Source organism: Pholis gunnellus (genome assembly GCF_910591455.1).
Source record: "Pholis gunnellus genome assembly, chromosome: 2".
NCBI classification, from domain to species: domain Eukaryota; kingdom Metazoa; phylum Chordata; class Actinopteri; order Perciformes; family Pholidae; genus Pholis; species Pholis gunnellus.
In genome coordinates, this window is record NC_136536.1 from 11,706,019 (window position 1) to 11,728,534 (window position 22,516).

The following is a 22,516-nucleotide window of genomic DNA, read 5'->3' on the forward strand; positions in this document are numbered from 1 at the left end:
AAAGAGAAACAGGGCAAGGGAGTGTGTTTCCTCCTGGTGTGAGTGTGCATTTGAATGAGAATGACCTTGCATTACTGATGAGTGCCACAAGTAATATGAGAGCAATCGGCGGTTAAAACAAGAAGTAACATTTTGAGGCAGAATAGTGGCTGCATTGCTTCAAACACACATACATATGCATATGTTCACACACACACACACACACACACACACACACACACACACACACACACGTGCAAACGCACACACACATTTAGAGATAGAATCTGATAGAGGATAACTTAAAAGATGAAGTGAGGAGATTGGTGGACAGAGTGGGAAATCAAGAGGTCAAACTCAGTTTAGAAAAGTCTGTTAGAGCCAATGCTAACTGTGGCTGTTTTTTTCCCCCCTCTTTTTTTCAATTTCTGTGCTTTACACGCTTGACTTACAGTCAGCATGGATACTGTTTATCAAACAATATTCTGATCCACTGAGAAGTCCGAAAGAATATTTATGTCTGTGGGACTTTTTGCACGCATACAAGTGGATGATTCAGCTTTGACCTAAGTTTACCCCTGCGTAGCCAGAATCGAGGAAACCCTTTCCTTGGTTGTGCCACGTTGACGTTAACTCATTGACCCCAAAAGTCATTGTCAACTTGCTCTCATTTCAAGTCAATCCAGACCCTACACATAGAGAACATAATGAGCCAGCACGCAGTCATACTGGAGTCTGCACTTGACATGTATTGAGCCAAAATAGAGTTGCAGTCGCCCTACTGACTGAAGGAAAGGTACCCATTTGACCTGGCACTCTAGCTGCTCCGTCGTTGATGCTCACAGCTACAGTAGGCGCTGTCCACACATTGAATTTTGTGAGCCAGCATGACGTCACCGCATAACGAGGCAGGAGTCAACATGCCATTAACATGCAGTTACACAGTCGTCAGTCAACTGCCGCTCTTGCCTCAGACTCTAGAGAAAAACAGTGTGTGTGGAAAGGGATGTTGGGGGAATAGAGAGTGGGACAGGTCCTTCTGAAACATCACCTGACCCTGGCACTGTTTCAGAGCGCCCTGCCAGACTCACATTCTCACATTTCTCCCCCCCCCCCCCCGCAGTCTTTCCTTGGTTTTCTTCTTTCTTCTTTCTCCCCTCTGTCCCTGAGTAATCAGTCTCATGATGTGTAATACGCTAAACAAAGTCTTCCATCAGCCTGACCTACTGAAATGAAGCATGGGTAATGCCCTGGGTCACTTTTCTTCACACCCCCGCTCTCTAAGTCTCTCACTCTCTCTCTCTCTCTGTCTCTTATCTTTCTCCTGCCATCATTTCTGCTGTTCATCCATTGTCCCAAGCCTCGTTCTTTCCCATCTGCCTTCTTAACTTGTCTCAGCCAATTATCTCCTCACTCTCTCTCCCTTTCTCTCCATCTCTGTTCCCATCTCTCTTCCTCTCTCTCCCTCTGTGGCGTTTGAACTAGGCCTCTGAACCAGCAACACCGACGCAAATGGACAAGAGGGATTTGGCCCTTACCTCTGAGCCCCCAATCAGCTTAGCACCTAAAGGGGCTTTGGGCCAGTCTTAGTGAGCCTTAGCCTGGCTGGGGGGCTTTGCCTTGAAGTTGAGCTAAATTAGCACGCACAGGCTCACTGCTAAGCTGATTAGGTCCCTAATTTCACTAAAATGCATTGTATTCCTTATTAATGATGTGATTGTGAAGTGAGGGCTAGCCTGGGTGGTGGATAATGGGGGACTGGGGGGTAGGCAGACGGTGCATGAGGCTTGATAGACATGTGGTGGGTGTAAATGGAGTTGTGTGTGTGTGACCCTTGACTCTCAAGATGAAAAGACTGGCTTTGGATTGTTTTAAGCCTGAAAGAAGACATCAAACATTAAGCATGGTGTGATTTTGGACGGTTGGATGTCTTGTTGATATTGGCTATATTAACTGCTGGATACTACTAAGGTCAATTGTTGTTGGCAGGGATTTTTTTTAAATCAATGCTTTGTCACATTTCAAGGAAGTCATGACAGAAAGTTGTCCCTTTTCCCACCATTTAATATATCTGTATTCCCCACTCGCTTGGCTTTCACCTTTTCTTCTCTCGCTCCATATGTGATATTCATGAACAGTCAGTGAGAACATTATCTGACATCTGTGAAACACACCTAGAAAGCCAGCGGAGATGGAGAGTGTCCTGAAAATGTGTGAACGATTTGGCCCCTTCATAAAAGAGGCCCATTCCTTTTTTTCATGTCCTACCCCATGGAGTGCTTCCCCCGAATACTGCTTCTCTTTTTTTGCTTCTCCTTCACTTTCTTTCCCTTTGTTCATTTGGGATCCAACACTTCAGAATTTACTGTTTGACTATCTTATATCTCAAATCTGTGCATCATCAGAATTGAACAAAGATACAAATCTAATTCCTGTGGCCACCATTTACATAAACCGAACGAGCCTGCCCAGTACTCCATCCTATTGTAAAGAACTTGTTGTTAGACAATTACACACTTCCTGTCTTAGGATAATGACGCCCTGAGGTCACATCCTGTCTTTTAGACACGCAGGTTGGCCTGCATGGCTTGAGGGCATGTGTGTGCGGAGGGAGGAGACGTAGTTGAGGGGTAGAGCATTATTCTCACCTGCTCTAAAGTAGAGCCACACTTGAGAGTGAGATAAAATAAGTGGAGAAAGGTGGGAGAGAAGAGAGAAACCCTTGTTTCCAGTCCAAGGGTCAGCGGACATATCATTCAACTAACCTTTGAACCATTTCACCTGTATTTAGATGTCAACAGGCCATTTGTTGTGTTGAATTCTGGCATTTTAACCCCCCCCCCCCCATGTAGTGGAATAAAAGTGTATCTGATTATTTTACCATGTCCCTGTGTACGTGTGTGAGACTGCAAGTATATTGTATATTGTATACAGAGACATGTGGCAAATATCCTGGTATGTTTTGATACTGTTTAAACCTGTGCATATTTCTTTCCCTTGAATAGTTGGAGGAGCTGATGGGCGCTTTAGAGAAGACACGCCAGGAGCTGGACTCCACCAAACTGCATCTGTCCTCCACTCAGCAGTCCCTGCACGAGAGAGACGGACACCTTAATAGTCTTCGCCAGGAGAGACGCAAACAGCTGGAGGAGATTCTGGAGATGAAGTTAGTCTCACACTGAGCCATCTATCTACCTATCTGCCTTCATCTACTCATGCACCTCTCTTTTCAAATTGTTACAGGCCACACACAATAATGATCACATATTCTGTGACCATGTGCTGTCCTGTACATTCATGATTATGCTTTTCTCTAATCAGTGAAAGAAAGACTTCCACTTGGCTATTGCATTAATATGAATCAATTCAATTGCATTTGCATGAAGAGCAAGATAAACAGTCAGAAAAAACAAACCACAAGTATTTGCGGTAGTGACTGCACACCCAGCCCATAAAAGTATATGATCAACGATCCTTTATTGAAATTGGCACGGCTCGCTCATCGCATCATCAAGCACATTTTCAGTGCCCTTCACAGCAGCTCTGTTGCTCCAGCAGAAACGTGTGTGTGATACTGTAATAGGCACATTTATACGCTCACCTGTTCACATGTGCATCTGTGCACGAGTGTTATAAAGATATCAGTGCCGAGGTGTGTTTTGAAGCAGGATCAGCAGTTGTTTATAGCTGCTTTGTGAAAAGTAAAATTTATTGAGTACAGGTGGTCCAGCTTTAGACTGGCTGTTTTCTTTTCCTATGTGTGACGAGAAGGAGGACAGACGAAAAAAGTGAGCAGCTCTAGCTGCACTTGCATGTGTGAGTGTGTGTCAGTGGGTATGTATGAATGTGTGAGTGAAGTTCAGCGATCTGTCAGTGGAGCGGCTACATGTGTGTTTGCTTTGAGCTCTCTGATTGAAGGCGCATGGAGCCACATATCTGGTTGTCACAGAGAAATGCCTTTAATGTCAGCCACTCAGTACAGTACAAAAGGGAAGGCTGGAACATATGTATTGAAAACACAACTTTTAAAATCCATTACGTCCTCACAAACTCCTCTGATCACACTAACTCTAAAGGAATGTGTGTATGCGTATGTGTGTGTGCCGGAGACCGAGAAAGAGAGCACCCTTGCCCGTGTCTCTGCACACACATGCACTTGTGATAGACATTTATTTAATACATTTATTTATTAAATATGATACTGACACATGCTTCTAGGGATGTACGTGAAATTAGACAAAATGGGAATAATACTTTTGTATTTCATTGGCACACTGCTTATATTATCATTATATTACCACTCTAAAGATGTCTGAGGAAGAGGATAAGTGTGATGGTTGGTTGACATAAACAGCACAAAGTAGATGGGATTCTTTGCCTTTGTGTTTGAGACTTTGACTGAATGCAAGTCTCCACTGGTAAGAGCTAATGGATGGGGCACAGGGGGCACGAGTGTGTGTGTGGTCTCTTGTGGCTTTGAACCTGCATGTGTCTGTGTGTATGAGGAGGTCAGAGGCAGGAGTTTGGGGTCACTGATGATGACGATTAAAGGACTGTTGAATTGCGAGGGGCGAAGCTTCGTGAGAGTGACTTACATCTGAACTAGCCACAAAGATACGCATGCAGAATGTACACACAACCTCAGTGGAACTCACATATAATCAGTCACGTCTGCAGACATGCACATACTTACACAAACCTTGGCTTTCTGCTTTAAAAGGGGCCATATTCCCACAGCACGGCTCTGGTCCAAGTTAGCGCAGGGGAAACTAAACAGGAAAGATAAGGCAGAGAAGGAGAGGTAACAAGAGAGAGTGAGAGAGAAGGGGAGTTAGAGTGAAAGCAAAAAGAAAACGAGACAGAGAGAATGAGAGGGAGGGGAGGATGGAATTGAGGGGCTACACAAACCGAAGTATTTCAAATCTTAGAAATCATGAGAGAAGTTTGATTGCATGCCAAGTTTCTCCTTCTCACCGCTGTAATGTGGCATTTGTCAAGAAGACCAGCTGAAGCAAACCATGTGAGGCACGTTCCCCAGTGAACTGCGGAGCTCTCTGTGTGTGTTTTTTAATGTGCGTGTGTGTATAAGCCAGAGAGGTAGAGAGAGAGAGAGAGCAAGCTGACTCCTGGCTTTTCAACAATGTTAATGAAAGAATCATTTTCAATATCCTCTCATTGTATGATGGGTTTCCAAGTGTGTGTGTGTGTGTGTGTGTGTGATATAAAGAGATATAGTAAAAAAGACATAGAGTGCATTTTCATATTTGCCTTTTTTAGATAGAGAGCTGCATGCTTGATGTTTAAGGAGCGGTGCGGGTCTGCTCTATCATCCCACACCAGATTGAGTTTCCACCATACTGTACAGTACACACACACACACACACACACACACACACACAATCTCTCTCACACACACACACACACACACACACAGATGGCCTCCAGAGGAACTAGTCATTAAATGAGTCTCGGGTCACAGGTTGTAGGTGCACAATCGAGAAATTATGTGTTTGGACATTTTGAAAAGCTAATCATTGAGATGTTTCCATAGTCTGAATGGGATAATACTACATGCCACAACATTGCAGTGGCTTACTCAACCTGATCCTCCTGTAGACACTGGCAATGTCGCTGATATTATCTCTGTTTACATTTTCGTGATGGAAAAAGATAATGGAGCGAAGTAAAAGGTAACAGCAGCTTTGAGGCAGGCAAAGAGATGCAGAGTTGACAAAGTGGAAATGTTTAGAGGTAGAGGAGGGGGGAGTTGACAATTTGAGAGATGGAGGGGAAAATCATGCAAACATTAGTAGAACGTCTCTGCAAGACTAAGCAAACGAGAGAAGTTGTAGGAAATAGTAAATGATGGAGAAAAAAAGGATGATAAAATGGGAGAGTGATTGATGGAGGGGGTGATGGATGGATGGAAGAAGGGAGGCGGACAGTGATGGAGGAAGTGGTGGAAGAAAGAAGAGGGAAAACCTTGAGAATAGCTGTGAGGGAAGGTCCAGAGTCTGAGGAGTTGAGCTAGAGGGGAAGAATGACTAAACACAGCATACCATGTATCAGAAAACACCTGCAACACATCCACCTGTTAATTCACAATTTGATTTTCACATAAGAAAGCCGAAATGGAAGTGTAAAATATATTTATTCAAAAATATGTTCATGCTAGGCTGAGTTGGAGAAATAGAGAAAGATATAAAAAAAGGCAATGGAAATATATTTTTGAACACATGATGATGTTCAGTGCATATTTTTGCTTTATCTGCTTTTGTTTTGTTATATTTTTCTACTTTACCGAAATACAAGTTGGACAAAAATGCCACGTAGACAAAGAACATTAATTCCTCAGTGGAACATAAAACCAGGAGCTCTATCAATTACACACTCTTATGCCCTTGTCTTGAATTTCAGTTTTCACATTGTCATTATTTGAATAGAAACATATCTTTTGTGCCATTCTACAAAAGTAAAATATGGACTACATCTCATGCATACTTCTTTTTAGCATGTCATTAAATCAAACACTCATTGGCAAATGGGCCATTCGACTTGTAGATAAAATGTAATAACCTGTAACCGTGAAAATCAATTCTATCCGTGAAGTGTGTTCATGTATCGTTTGTTTGCTAGTTATAGTAATCCATGGCATAATGAAGCTTAGAGCAGTAGCGACATTATGACTTTCAAATCCCCAATGTAGACATCCTGTCTGCACAGCGCCATTACCATGGTTACAGTGACTAAACACACAGAGAGACCAGCTGTATTGGCAAGGTCATGTCCCTGCTCAGTGATCTCCCCGAGGGGCCTGGACACACACACACACACCCTTACAAACTCACACGCAGATATGCACAAATGTACAGCATGTGCCCTCATTGTAAGGCATTTAAACCGAAAAAGGTATCTTTTCATATCCATATTTTCAACCGGCAAAGCAGCATTGCGTTCACAATGCTTTGAAATTACGTTCACACACACATACACTGGTAGAATCACAGATATGGTGTTTCAGTGCCATTGTTGTGATAAGTAATGATGAGACATTGAGGGTCGGTGCAGTGTGTGAATGGGATTCTCTGTATTGCAGTGATGAGGAGGGGCTGACCACACATCACCTTCCTCACTCTGCAAGCGCGTTTGTATGTGTGTCGCCTCGTGGGAACTTCGGGCCATTCATCATGTCTGTCTGTGCTCCCGTGCCCTCTGACACGCGTGTTTACCTTCGACATGTGTGTCGGCTGCGGGCCTGTAGGTGTGCTATTATGTCAGGGCCTAGGCATGCTCCACCCTACTCCTCCTCCTCCTCCTCCTCCTTTGAGGTTTTGTCAATGGAGGGCTTCATTACATAGAAATCCCTGCTTCTAAGGCCTTGGTCAGTACAGTAAGGTAATGACAGACTTCTACCTGGATCCCATACAGTAAGCTTGAAGGATGGAGACTCCAGAGTTTCCTCAGCATAGTCAGTTTTTGATTTGGATATTGTTCTGTTCAGCCAATGCAACTGAAGGTTAAGGGCCATAAATTTAACTTTTCTGACCCATTTTTCCCTGGACCATGTTATTCTCTGGGAATGCACTCTGCAAACGTCATGTCTTAAGCTCACTTCTCTCAGAGTTTGGCTGTTCTAGTATCAATTATGGTTATTTTTTTATCACTACTTAGGAATATTTTATTGGTGCTTATATCCGCATAGTATTTTTGGCGAACATTAACGAACCCAGTACATATGATTTGGAGGTTTTATGTACTGTACAGTATGTGAAACCCTGACTTGAGTTTAGTAAAACTAACACACACTCATACTGCCTGCAGTATGGTTAATGTTGCTGTCATAGCAGAGAGGATTTGTGAGCCATGGAGTGACCGGGTGAAGTGGCATTGTCTCCTAATGTATGAATGACTGGAAGGTGGGAGCTGTCTAATGAAGTTGATGTTGAACTGAAAGACAAGTTGACGCTCTGAGAGTATTGGTCGGAATGAGAGGATAGTGCATTTACTATTTGTGTGTTTAGTTAAACTGATAGACAGAGATTGAATAGTCTTTCCAGAGACAGAAAGAACTTCTTGTCTTGATCTGAACACATAATGACGATTGGGGGATTGTGACACACAAAAACAAAAAGAATGCAGTGATTGACAACCAGAGAGGAAAATAGGGGGGCTTCCACGTCAAGGAGCCTATGGGAAGATATTGCATGTGGAAAAAGCTTTCATCTTCGTACTGAGTCAGTTTGCCCCACTAGAGTAACATCATTCTTTCATAGTCTCTTCTTACTTCTACTTCATCACTCTTTTAAGGCTGACCTCCTTAACGTCCTCTGAGTAGCACACTCTCTCCCTCCCTCTCTTTTTTGTCTTGTTCTATCTCTGGACGGGTGGAAGAAGGCCTGGAATTTATCACACATACCTAATAATTACTATCACAGGAAATGGTCCTGAGGAAGTAGGTGCACTAGCTCTACTAATTAGTGTCAGTCGCAAAGACACATGCACATACTTGCACACACACACACAGATTCACACACACACACACACACACACAGACACAGACACACACACACACACACACACACACAGCTAATTAGCGTCATTTGGCTGATGTAGAAGTCTCGGGAAAGCTCATTCTGATTGGCCTTAGGGAGACTAACACCCCCAAGATTACCCGGTTGTATAAATTTCGAGACTAATTGATTGGAAGTCTTGTGTGTGTCTGCCCGTGTGTGTTTGTGTGTCGGAGCATTTAAGTGTGTGCATGAGTGGGCAGTTGATTAGGTGGGCCCTGCGGCCATAAAGAGGCAGACCAGGACACAGGACCCAGAGGTGACCAGTGACGGCCTCCTTAACGACGGTCCTGCCCTCAGGGTCACCAAAGGAATGAGAAGAAGGAAGGGGAGGTCGAGGGAGGAGGTGTTGTCAGTGTAGAAAGAAAGATATTGTCATGCCAGTAAAGCATATTTGAAGTTAAAATCTAGAGAGATATGCAGATTGATATACAAATATGCAGTTGAGCTATAACACGGATAGATCAATAGCAGCAGAGAAAGAGTACAAAGAGCTAACTGAAAGCCCAATGAGAGTGTGCAGCAGTGAGAGACTTTAGAAAGAAAAAGGGATGAGTTATTTGAAGTGCAGCTGTGTATAATATGTTGTTGGATGTGCCGGGTTGTAAAACAGCCATTAAAACAGTGGCCTAGTAAAATGGCCTCATGGTTTACCATTATGGGCACATGAAATGCTGGTATACCCACACAAGTGAGTCAATGGGGCTTACTGGCATATATTCACACACTGTAAACACCTCCAATCCTCTGTGGTTGGCACACACACACATACACACACACACACACACACACACACACACAGACACACACAGACACACACACACACACACACCTGAGCTCGGGCTCCTGTTTTTCTCCTCTGTGGCTTTTCTGGTTACTGCTGTCTGTCTTTATCTGAGTATAATAAGTATGTCTCAGTGTCTGGGTCTGTGTCCCTTCCCCTTTTGTTTTGCACATTTTACAGATCAATTAAAAAAAGCACAATGTTGAGTGCTTTCTGTTTGTCTCCGCAGGTTTAGTTCTACACATTCTCACCTAGTTTTTCTTAATCAGAGTAAGATATTGTTACATAAAGCCATCACTAAGGGCTTAGTCTTTCTGACTCTTTGTTGGTTTCACTGGTGTTTTATTGGCTCCGTACGTTTCTCAGTCTTGCTGAGATGGTTCCCAGGAGGTTTTAATAGAAAACAATAGTAGAACAGACTGCTTCCCAGCACCGGGCTGCTCCAACGCTGCACACCAGTCAGCATACACCACGGCAGCCCCTGGCACGTCTGAATTGTGTGTGTGTGTGTGTGTGTGTGTGTGTGTGTGTGTGTGTGTGTGTGTCTGATCTGCTTAATTCAGGGATGTAGACCCAAACTGTAATTATCATTATGTACTTCTCGGCAGTGGCAGGAAACAGCCCAAGCAAGTTTGGATGAGCGTGTATATCCTCTCTGATGCGCATTGAATGTGTTTGTGTGCAAAGAATAACATGTGCATACATGAATTTGTGCGTGTGTGCGTGTGCGTGTGTGCGTGCATGCATGTGTGCACATAGAAGCAATGATGTGAGGAGCATGAGAGCTATTAGCAGTGAAAGATAAGCAGATTGTGCCAGTGGCTATGTGATGATTTTTCCTGCTCTTGTCTTGGCCCTGCTCTTGTTCATTTGGTCTTTGCTAAATGGAGACATATTGGAAACCTGACTGTTCTCTTGGGGGCCGGTGGGTAGCCAGAGTTTAGGCCTGGAAAGGAGAGGAAAGAAGAAGAAATGAGAGGAGAAGGGAAGTAGAGGAAATGAAAGGAGAAGGGTGGAAAGAGAAAAAAGAAGAAATAGAAATAAAATCAGAGGAGAAAGTAGGGGTCACTAGAGTTAAGCTCACCGCTAGGATTTAAACTCTCATAAAAATAAAAGCAAAATTGTTTTTATTTGTTTATGGAGAGAAATTACTGTTCACAAGCATCACAGACACTGTTAAGTTTCACAACTTTGCAATAAAACTTTTGTCTCATTTTTACGATATCAGAGTTGATGTCCAACAAAAAGCGAAGCAAAACCAACTGAAACGAGAAGGAAAGAGAAAAAAAAACACACCGAACTCAAACCCAAAGTTTATTTGGAGAAAGCGTCACATCTATTCAAGATGGCAACCGCAGTTTAATCCGTGTAGTCCTTCATCTTTAAAGCTAGCATCAATATGACAGAAAAGGCCTTCATGTGGGCGGACAGACTGCGCAGAGACAGGACTGGTCACCACTAAACAAACAACACAGGAATCCTGCAGAGACAAGCATGGCTAGAGGGAGTGTGAGCAAAGACAATGGCACGACTTTCAGGACGTAGATGAAACACAGAATATAGACAGTGTGTGTATGCGTGATTGAGAATGTGGCCATTTATGAATGTCTTGATATGAGGTATGTCTGGTGTAATTTAAGTCAAGATCAGAGAACAGTAAAATAAGCTGTGCCATTTCAGCATACAATATTCAAAGCCTGAACAAGACAGTATGTCTTCACTGACATTACTGTAACCAAAACCACAGTGAATTTAAAAAAATATGAATACATATCCGTTATTATGAAGTGTGAGGCATTTGGAAAGATGATGAGTTTGACATTACTGTTACAGAGCATGTGCTGGTGTGTTTCCTTTCTTTTCCGTCTGTGTTTACACTTAACCTGTAGCACCCATTGAAGCATTCTGCAACAGAAACCACAATTCAGTCAAACTGGAATGTACAGACGGCATACATACAATCCAGGAATCAGTCGAGTTTACTCTTTCAGTGGTAGCTGTTTTTCTAATATCCATCGAGAATAAATGTCCTTTAATCTCTTTTGGTTATGATATCAAAAAGCACTCCTCGCAACTTTTTTCCCCCCATTATCATCAAATATATACTTTTTCTAAAATATAAAATGTTATGCAAAAACTGGGATATTGTGTAGCCTACAGCTAGCTATCCTACAGCTAGCTAACTTAATGTCAACATTTTATGGTATACAAATATCATACATTTCTTGTTCACCAGAAAGTCTTTATAAACATGTGCATTAAACTGTAGTACCACACACATGCCCGATAGTGAATAGTCTAACTTCCTCAGAAAATAAGAACTGACTATACCTTAAGCCTGTTCTCAACACATACACACACACACATATGCACGCACACATTCAATCACAATAACATGCACTGACATATCTGACATGTCTCTGGTCCACTCATGCCATAGGTCTCCAGGTTCAGCATTTACTGAAATCAAATGTGTGTGTTAGGCCTTGGGTTACACACTCGATTGAATTAGAGAAATGGTGCACACTCGCTCACTTACTCACACACATACACACACACACACACAGCCTCACAGGGACACAGATCTCTATTAAGTTAAAAAAGAGAGCTGAGTGTCTTCTTCCATTCCAAGGGCTTTTATGTGATAAGATCGGCTTGAGGTGCTCTCCTATGCAGGATTCCTGAGCACATCAAACAACAGTAAACCACATCACAGAGGCAGGAAGAGCTCAGCTCCATTAGCCAGCCCATAAAAAACATGTGTATGTGTAACAGGAGAGCTACGCTAGCCACTACAAAAGGTACAAAATACACACACACACACAGGACAAACATACTAAGGTATGCAGTCCCCTGTCATACTCACAAGTCAGTGTGCATTTGGGTGCAAATGCCCATGCACGCAATTGTATTTGCACAGATAAACATTGCTGTGTGTGTGTGTGTGGTGTGTATGGTCTAAGGAGGCAACAAGTACTGTTTGTCCATAGTCCTCATACCATTCATAAAGCCAGGACCATATACTTACGATATGAGTATGTGTGTGTGTATATATATATATATATATATATATATATATATATATATGTAGACACACTCTGGCTTTATCATTATAATATGAGCACTTCCTGCATTTTATTCATTCCAATCGAGTCTTGAGCTTTATGTAATGCTCTGGTTTTCAAAAAGTGGTACAGGGGCATGGCTGGTATAATGGCATGGTAACTTAGTGACATGATGTAACATGAATTCAGGAAATTGTTTGCTGGCTCGATTGCAATCAATAGCTTTATTAGTACACAGCTGGTACATACCTCCAGCAAACACAACCTATCCAACACTATATCTGCAATGCTTCTCCATCTCTCCATCCTGTCCTGCATCACTTTTTGCAAAAAGAGACGTCTCTCTTATGAGGTGTTTAGTGACAAAAGGCCAAAGAGACACCCAACTACAGCAAGAGAGAGACAGGAAGACAAAGAGAGAGATGGAAAGGGGTAGAGGGGGGTAGGGGGGTGGAGGGAGAGAGAAGTTGACCCAGATTGAGTTTACCAGTTTTTCTTACATTAATTTGAAACAGATCTTTACCGTATGTGCCGTCCAAGCCACAGGCAGTGAGATATCACCCTCTACTCGGGCTCTAGAGGATCTGATTCAAACTGGATGTCCATCACTTACTGTGACTGGCCTTGCTCTGATGTCTTAATCATCTACTGTGCAGAAGTGACTCAAGAACCAAGATGAGAAACATAAATGGCATGTTTTAAACTGCATCAAACAATAGCATAAAGAGAAAGTAGGTGCATCGTGATGATGTGGATGGTGACAAATGTTTCCCAATGACAGAATGAAATGGAGACACAGGCCCACCCGGCTCTCTGCTAAACCATCGTAATGTGTATTAATCCAGTGGATTAGGCTGCCTGCTAGCATTACAGGCATTCCCGTGCCAGTCAGCGATGTTCTGCCCACTGAGGTTAACATTTAATCCTAAAGATGACATATACACAAACAGTGCTATTGCCGCTGATGCCGCACAGGATACCAGTGCAGAGGGAGCACGCACATGTTGCTGAGACTGATATGCAAGTGTGTGTTGTGAATGGAGCCTCATGGTAGCAGAAGCCTTGAAACGTGTGGTAGAGGAGAAAGAGACGGCGAGTGGATGGCGAGGGGGAAACAGAGGGTGTTCAGAGTGGAGTTATGCACTATGGCAGGCCGTAATTGCTTGCGGCTCCTGTTGTGTGTTTGGCTTTGTTTGAGCATGTCCAATATAACCAGTCATAGGGGAGCCTCTGCCAGAGCAAACACACAAACACAGGGCTGAACCATAGAGAAGGCTTTTATGGTGTTGAAGACTTCAGTAATGCGACACCTAGGGCAAACACTGAGCAATAAAGCAATTGCAGCACATTGTTTGGATCCTTCTCCTTGCATGGTTTGTTTGTCAGACTCAGAGTGTCAGTTTCCTGACATCAGTGTCATTACATGTCACTTTGGGAGCTCAGTGCACGATAAACATACACGCACGTCTGTGCGTGCACATAGACGTGCAAAAACAGTACAAATGCAGCATCAACACTGAATGCATTTATACACATACACAGAGACACAGGCCCACATGTATCTGCACGCACACCACACTGCAGACATCTCGACATGTCAGTCACCGTGTGTTTCGTGCCAGTGTTTCCCCAAACTTCTAAGCAGATTCCTGACTGTTTGACTGCATGACTGCAGATAAAAGAGCAATAAACATTTATTTCTTGCCCGCTAACATGTATTCCTCACATGCCCTTCACCTCGTTTCAAAGTTGATGTTCTGCGACACAGACGGATTTTTGTGTCAAAATGTTTGTACGTGCCTCTGTACCCTTCCCAGCAGAGTCTGTTTTGGATCCTCTGTAGCTCTGAGGTGGTCTCCAGCCCATCCTCGGCACAAAATGAGAGCTGATTGTTAATGCACACCCTGTCATCACAGTGTGGCTGTAAAATAAGCCCAGTCTTTTTGACTTGTAAGTGGTGCAGACCTTTTTTTTTTTTTTTGCTCTTTTCCCCCCACATGACTGCGTGCCACTTTCTCTGAAATTCTGTCTTCCTGTATTATCTCAGCATGTTTCCACTTCAAAGTCCAGGAAACACACACAAACACACCTGTATTCTCTCTGCTGTAACAGTTGTGGGAAACCTAACAACTCTGAAACAGACCATGTTCGCTCTATTTAGAACACACCTATACAAATCTACCAATGCATATAGTCACAGCAAGTCATTGTGTCATCTGCAAAATGGCATCATAGCGTTTGTCTGCTCAGATTATTGGTAATAGAGAAAAGAATAGAATACAAAAAGTTATAGTAAAGAATACAAAGTCAATTTGTTGTCAAACCAGAACTGGACAACTTTTCCTTGGTTTCACATCAGTTTCACCTCAAATCAGAGCCTAAATTTGACCAAAAAAGATGCAAGTTCCCAAATTCAGCAGTTGCATTACATGCATATATTTATATTTATATGCATATCTTGGTTGTATATGTTTTTTTGTGTGCATTTCATTACATACATTAGGCCTACTTACATGCAACATACATTTCCATTCAATAATTCAAATTGTACAAAATATAATGTTGTGTATGCTACAATTAAACCAACTTAAAATATGATATCTTTCGGCCTACAGATTAAATGGATAATGAGAAAGAATACCAAAGGCATTTTTCATGTGCGGTTTTCTCAGTATTAAGCTAGCTATGTGTTTGCCTAGAGACGCTGTTACACAGGTGTTTAGGGGTGCGCACATATGACGTAGGATGTCGTCATCATGACGTAACCCAGTGGTTTGTGGACGGACGTTTTGAAGACTCGAGTTCGGTGTTTGGGCCATCGCCGTCTTGCATTACAGCACACACCATCTTGGCTTTTTTCAACCAATGAACGGTAATGACTCTGGTAGTGGTAGTAACCTGTCAATCACAAGCTGGCCCGCCCTAAAGCATACTCCGCTTTATGGTCTATTATACTCTAAATGGGACCATAATTTACTAAATTGACATCATGCTGTATTCAAGAAGACTTGAAACTAGCTATTAAGAACATAAACTCATCTTTACAATGTTTACTGAGTTAATAAATCAAGTGAGAAGTAGGGTCATTTTCTCATAGACTTCCATGCAATCTGACTTCTTTTTGCAACCAGAGGAGTCGCCCCCTGCTGGCCAGTAGAGATAATGCAAGTTTTAAGACACTTCCGCATGGGCTTCACTCTTCAGAGCCGCCAGTTGCTGCATTGGTGCGCACCTAGACTCACCAGGAGGTGGCAGTGCACAATAAGAAGTAATGGTTCTCATGTGGACACAAATCCGAAGTGCCATTACTCAGTACTGGTGAACAGCGGCCCATTTCAGGCACTGCCTAAAATGTGTATTAGTCCAGGCAACAGAAACATCTTCTTCACTTCTGCTGTCTTAATGTTACTGTCACAAACAGTCCTTATATCAGTTATTAAGTTATTTCAGATTTTCCATAAAACAAATGAAATAATTTTTACAATGACTATTTGTAGATCGATATAATCATCTGGAGGAATCTATAGGTTTGTATGTGTGTGTGTGTGTTTCTGACAGTGAAAAAGTTAAGGTATATTAGAAACTCATTTAGTTAATGATCTCACTTAGTCTCACCCACGGTTCTCAGATGGCAGTGAAGCACATCCGTGTCTTTACACAGAACAGCACCATCGTAATACTCTTTACTGCCTGGTCACAGCATGCACACACACACAACACTCACACACATAGAGGCAGATGCATCAAGCCGTGTCGCCCTCCTACATATAAACACAAACACATTTATGTGCACAAACACAGGTATGTAACCCTCTTAAGATCCCTGATATATATTAAGTACATTATAACAAACTTAAATTCCTACTGAAACTCCGAGCATGATATTCAAGTGACCACAGACAGAATGATCAATTAAGACTCAAGAACATGAAAAATTAAAAATTAACAACTCCTTCCCACACATACACACACACACACACACTCCTGTAGGAAACCATAGCAAGGAAAATAACTGAGTGGAAGCCATTGTTAAAATGACTGTGATGTAATCTACCAAGGGAGCTGGCTCGGTTGTGTGTGTGTTATCTGGATATCAGTGGGTCTGTCCGCAGCATCTGACTGCACACTACCAGTGGTCTCTTTATTAAAAAACAGAGGCATGTTTGAATCCATGCACAGGTGTGTGGGATGGAAAAAGCCGACAAAACATAATAAAGGCAAGAGGAAACTGGACTCTGACAACCTGAGGCAAGCAACTGAAAGATATAAGAGCTGGTGTACTTTTTGCTGCAGTGATTACAAGACACACACTGATGCTGTTTCATGCTTGCATTCTCGTGCACTAGGTCATGTGTTTGCGCTTGCAGCTTCAATTTTCATACCCTCGTAAAATGCAAAAACACACACGCGCTTTCAAATATTTTCCACGAACAAGAAGTGCCATAATGACAAGAGCGCAGGTTGTTTCAATGTGTCTTCTTCACACGAAAGATATTCACAACCACTATACTTTACAAGTATGGGTATGTCTCTATTGGGAATTCACACCGACTGACGAACAAGCAAATGCAATGACACAACCGGCTCAACGCACCAGAGGCGTGATCTGTCTACACTAGCTTCAACATACAAATTACCCAGATTATAGAGTGGTGTGGGTGTATATGTCTGTCTGTGTGTGTGTGTGTGTGTGTGTGTGTGTGTGTGTGTGTGTGTGTGTGTGTGTGTGAGAGAGAGAGAGAATGTGTGTGTGAGTGTGCATGTGTGTTCTTGTGTCTATCTTTGTGTCTACTCTGTGCCGGTACAACTCCCTGTGTCTGTTTGTGTTTATGTGAACGTGCTCAGATGTGTGTGTGTGCTTCCAAATGTGTGTATTGACAGGGAAATAATAGTGAGTTTTTTTTTTATCAGAAGGCCAAGTAGTAATCATGTTACTCTTTGATCCCATGATCCTCACTGATCTGTTTAAATATACAGCAGACCTGTCCAGACCTGGCAACAGCTTCTCTAATCAGCACCCTACCTAGACCACTGTGTGTGTGCGTGCATGCGTGTGTGTGTGTGTGAGACAGACATGGACTTTCTGTCTGTCTCTCTATGTCTGCGTCTCTGTCTTTCTTGCATTTGAATATATTTTCCCCCTTACGCATTTTAAAGCTGGGCTAATGAAGTCTGTATAAGTTAGTATGTGGTCAGAGTGTGTTTGTGTAGCAGACTGTAAAGAAAGCATGTGTTTCCTGCAGCTTCAACACAAAGCAGAGCAGTTTGAGCCTTTTTAGTTTTACTTTGATTTTACCATCCTTCATTAAAAGAAACCTAAATTAACCAAGGTTGGAATCGGAGGATTGCTAATTATTAGCAGATGTGTGAGCGTGTGCATGCTCAATCTATGTGGTAATGTAAGGGCATGCAGCCTTGCACATGCAGGTGGTAAGTACATTTACTCAAGCACTGCACTTAAAGATACTCGTGCTTAATTGTTCGACTGTACTTTTTGATTCCACTACATTTATTTGACAGCTATAGTCAACCAGCTACTGTGCAACATTAAAAGGCTGGCAACACACTCATTTTGTTGCCAGCGCAGGACTTTTACTTGTAATGTATTTTTACATTGTAGTATCATATTATCTCTTTCACTTTATAAATGTCCCATAGGTGCGCCTGAGTTTCAGTTTTCAGACCTTCATCAAGTTATTGTCATTACAAACTGGTACCATATATAGCCAACAACATCTCATTCTTCTGGGTGTATTACAAAGCATGACAGAATATCTTATGTATATTTATATTTATGTGCACATTGTTTAGGGATATATGTAGCAGTAACTGTAAAAAAATTTTTTTTTTTACCACTATGTACTTTTTAACTTTAAAAACCCATCTCTCCCAACATTTGGTTACGGTTCAGGTTTCATTCTGTGAAATGAATGGAGCTCTGCTGGGAACACACACAAGACATTGTGGGTATTGTAGTTCTCCGGGTATGCCGTTTAAAATAATGCTTGAGCTCATGTATCTGTGATTGGAAAGAACTGTGATTGGCTGATGGAGTGTGGGGTGAATGTTAGTATGACCTTGTGTGTCCTTTACACACTGACGGGAAATCAACTGGTCCAAGCTCCAAGGAAAGCTATAATTTTAGAGTAATACAGGCCAAAGGAGCATACACACATTTTCTCTCTCAAACGCTCATATATACGCACACTCGGCTTGCACGGAGTTAAGTCCTAGCTGTGCTATAGTAACCACATTAATTGGTTTGTGTAATTGTCTGGCAAAGCATTGTGGGAAACAGCCCATACAGATCTGTCCCTTGACCTCAAACCACTTTTTAAACATGGACTCCCATCGTCATGACAGTGCTATCCAGGAAATTGCTGAACATGTGTGTATATATATACGTGTGTGTCTGTGTGTGTGTGTTATTCTGCGATCGACCATATGTGTGTGTGTGTGTGTCTCCATGGCTCCTTTAAGGGAAGTGAGTGTGGTGGCCTCCCATTCCACCGCATGTCGGCTGTGGTTCAGCTGTGGTCCACCGCCAGGCCCTACATTTGGAGCACAGAGAAAATACACTAGGGCTACTTGCTCCCACAGTTTTCTGGACCCGTCTTTCATCGGTTTGTGTGTACTTGTGTATTTTGGGTGCACTCTTGTTTGTGTCCGTATGTGTAATACTGCGCCACTGTGTTGTACTCTCTGCCCCTGCGCTGTATTTCCAGGCTGCAGTTGACCGTAGTGAGAGAACCCGTACAGAGGACAGGAAAGGCAGGAGGAATGGGGAGAGAGGAAAGCAAGGCGGGTAATTGAAGGGTTCAGGGTGATACTTAGGCCAAGGATGGCTGTTTCGACGTGTTTGCATAACCTCCTTGAACTTAATATTTAGCCCCACTCTGGAGTGAGTATAGGGCACGACAAAGCCAAATAGAGAATTATAGAGGTAGAGAGAAGTCGAACGATAGATAAAGAGGTTCAAGTCCAAAGCGGAGGTGATGCCATTCTCTCCTCCGATGAGAGGCTCCTCTCTTTGATTAGCTACAGAATGGGAGGAGAGAGACATTGTGGTGGCCTTCCTGTCTGATGAGTTGTGTTTGACAGATGGCTATTTTAACAAGGTGGAACACACAAGACTATACAGAGGGCCTCTACTTCAAATGACGCAGCACAGAAGGTGTCCTCCTGGTATTTTCAGTTTACATTACTGACAGTTTGCAGCACAGGCATTACTATAGCTCCTCTCACCGTAGTGCAGAAAAAGAGGGCACAGAATAATGTTTGTATCTAATATGAGATGCACGTCATATTTTGCAGGCATCTTTTGGCACTTAAGCAAATAAAGCTTACTTTGTTTTCATTGTTTAATTTCACATAGAGAGGCAACCAAAGTGAAAAAGTGATGCAAAATCCTCAAAAGTGTATAAAGGTATTAAATGATTAATTAAATAATCAGTCACTCAAACTCATCAATAATGATTCTGATAAGCAATTAATCACACTTTTTAGATGTGAGGATCTTCAGTTTTTCTTTCTTTTAAATCACTTTAAATTGATTAACTTGTGAAATTGGAGGGTTGGACACACATAAAGGAATGTTACAATTGACTCTAGGAAATAATAGGGTATTTAGAAAAATATTTTAGACTAGATTATTAATTAATAATACAAAATAATTATTCTGTAAAGGAACAGCATATGTATGTTGCAGGTGACTCTACTTTTTTTCATAGTTGACCTCAACAAAACACCATCTCCTTTGCCACATATTGTACAGTCTCATCTTTTGATGTAAAAAAAGAAGATGGGTGGGGAGGAGGGGGCATAACTCATCAGTGTTTATACTGAGGCCTTAGTGCTCTTTCTTAACATGCTGCATATGTGTGCATGTTTCTTCCGCTCTCCTTGTGTGTGTGTGTGTGTGTGTGTGTGTGTGTGTGTGTGTGTGCGAGTGTGTGTTCTTACAGTAGTGTGACTGGAGCAGTGTTACTCATTCTGTGACCCTTACCTCTCTCAGATGACAGGAAGCTTTAAACAACCCAGCTGCTGTATGTGTGTGCGTGTCTCTCTGCGAGGCAGGGGAGCCCTACACGTGTGTGGTACAGTACAGCCCCCTGTCTTGTTTCTTGTGCCTTGGGGAGACACTGTCAGTCAGCTGAGAGGCGATAAAGACAGAAAACAAACTTTAGGAGAACGGAGAACCCTGCTGGATCCCTGGAGGTTTAGGGTCAGGGCTCACCTTATTGGTTGAAGCCAGGTAGGCGGGCTTTGTGCCAGACAGCTCTGGAGATTGGCAGATGCTTCGACTAATCTGATGTTTATTGTGTTTTTCTCGCATTGATGTTAAAGACCGAGGTTGCACAGTAAAAAGTACGCCCACACAAGCACTCAAGCAAACACCGGCACAGATGGAGACACCGAAGTTTGTCCAAATGGGAAAGAGCTGTCGGTGACATCATAGTCATCGCTGACATCCCACTAGGCCTGTTTATTTATCTATCCTGTTTTTACAACAACAGGAATCCACCCGACCCCTAGCTGATCCTCAGAAGGTGATGCAATGGAACTGGAAGTGAGAGAGAACACTTTAAGCCTCCAGTCGTTCTGTCAAAGCCAGAGCTTGTGCTTATTAAATGAATAGTTCATCATTTTTTCTATGAGATTAATATCGACACACACACACACACACACACACACACACACACACACACACACACACACACACACACACACACACACACGCACACACACACACACACACACACACACACACACACACACACACACACACACACACACACAGATACAATTACTCTTTGCAGGCTGCACCAGTCGCTTCTGCTGAATTTTGATATTTTTCAACTGCATCATCACTTGTGCAGCAGCTTTTTTTGCTCACTATTAATATGAATTAAATTATTAATGGTGTCAGTTTTAAAAACAATCATTTGACCCGTTTACATTGACACTATTGGACGTCTTTTAAAAGGACAACTACTTCTGTGCTATTTGACCGTTTGGTCATCGAGAGCAGAGAAATCAATGGAAGGCTGATATTTACTATATATTTAATTTATATAAATGAGCATGAGCAATAATATTTCCTTACATCTTGAATGGAGGTTAAATTAATAAAACTGTATTTATGAATCACTAGAATTATACATATCATCATGACTTTGAGACCAAAACAACAGGAGCTTTGTTTTCTGCAGAATGTGAACTTCCATTTCAGCTCCTAAAAGCTTGTTAGAATGATTCTAAAGTAACAACATGTGAACATGAAAGTGACAGACTGTGAGACTAGTCACTGTGCCAGCTCAACACACTTCACTCACTATTTGATCCCAACTTGAGTTTAATTTGTTTTCAGAACGATAAAATGATCTGAAGTGAACGCTGCTGTTCATTTCCTGCTCGTTTGAGACATTTAGTCACCAGACTTCTGTCACTTTTAAAAAACACCAGAGAATCCAACGCTGCGTTTGACATTTTGTTTGACATTTGACCTCTAAAGTCTCAGTAATATATCTCATCATGGCTTTTGCAGCTTTTTAATTTGTGAGCCATAGAGGTGACTTTGATTAAAGTATTTCTCTGAATGCTTCTTAATAGTGTTGACTTTCAGGTTATTTATGTTGGATATGAGCTGCTACATGATTCACTTAGATTTCATTTACTTTTATTATCTTGTTAATTATGTATAAAAATAAATAGTAAATGGTCCTGAACTTGAGCCCATTCAGACAGGATGTATTATTTCAGTGTTTTAAATCTCATGTGTCTGATTTCTCCACATTCTTAAAGCCCCGACTACCTGCAGTTATTCAGAGAGACACTTTGCATTCACAAAGAAAACATGTATAGTTTACAACTGTCTGTTAATAATTTAATTATATTTCCGGTAAATAATGCTGATATTAAAAATATCCATAAGCCCATCAGTGATGAAGGTCACATGTGTTTTACTGTGTTTACATCGTTTATTAGAGAGCCAGCTCCTGTCGTTACTCCAAAATACTATTTGGAGCTTATTTTATGATCTTTTATTGATCATTTTATTGATCAGCTTCAGTTTTGTTAAAATCACTTCCTGTGAGGCTGCAGTGCTAATCACTGAA

General features: G+C 42.0%; 1 protein-coding gene across 1 annotated transcript in view; it reads left to right on the top strand.

Moving 5' to 3' along the window:
• LOC306703824 (ERC protein 2) overlaps nt 1–22,516 on the top strand; it is a gene marked incomplete at its 5' end in the record, with an annotated part of 136,073 nt that overhangs the window by 64,769 nt on the left and 48,788 nt on the right. The window contains one exon of the mRNA XM_079169935.1: nt 2,985–3,145. Coding sequence (XP_079026061.1) covers nt 2,985–3,145 — 161 coding nt within the window. The remainder of the gene's footprint in view (nt 1–2,984; nt 3,146–22,516) is intronic.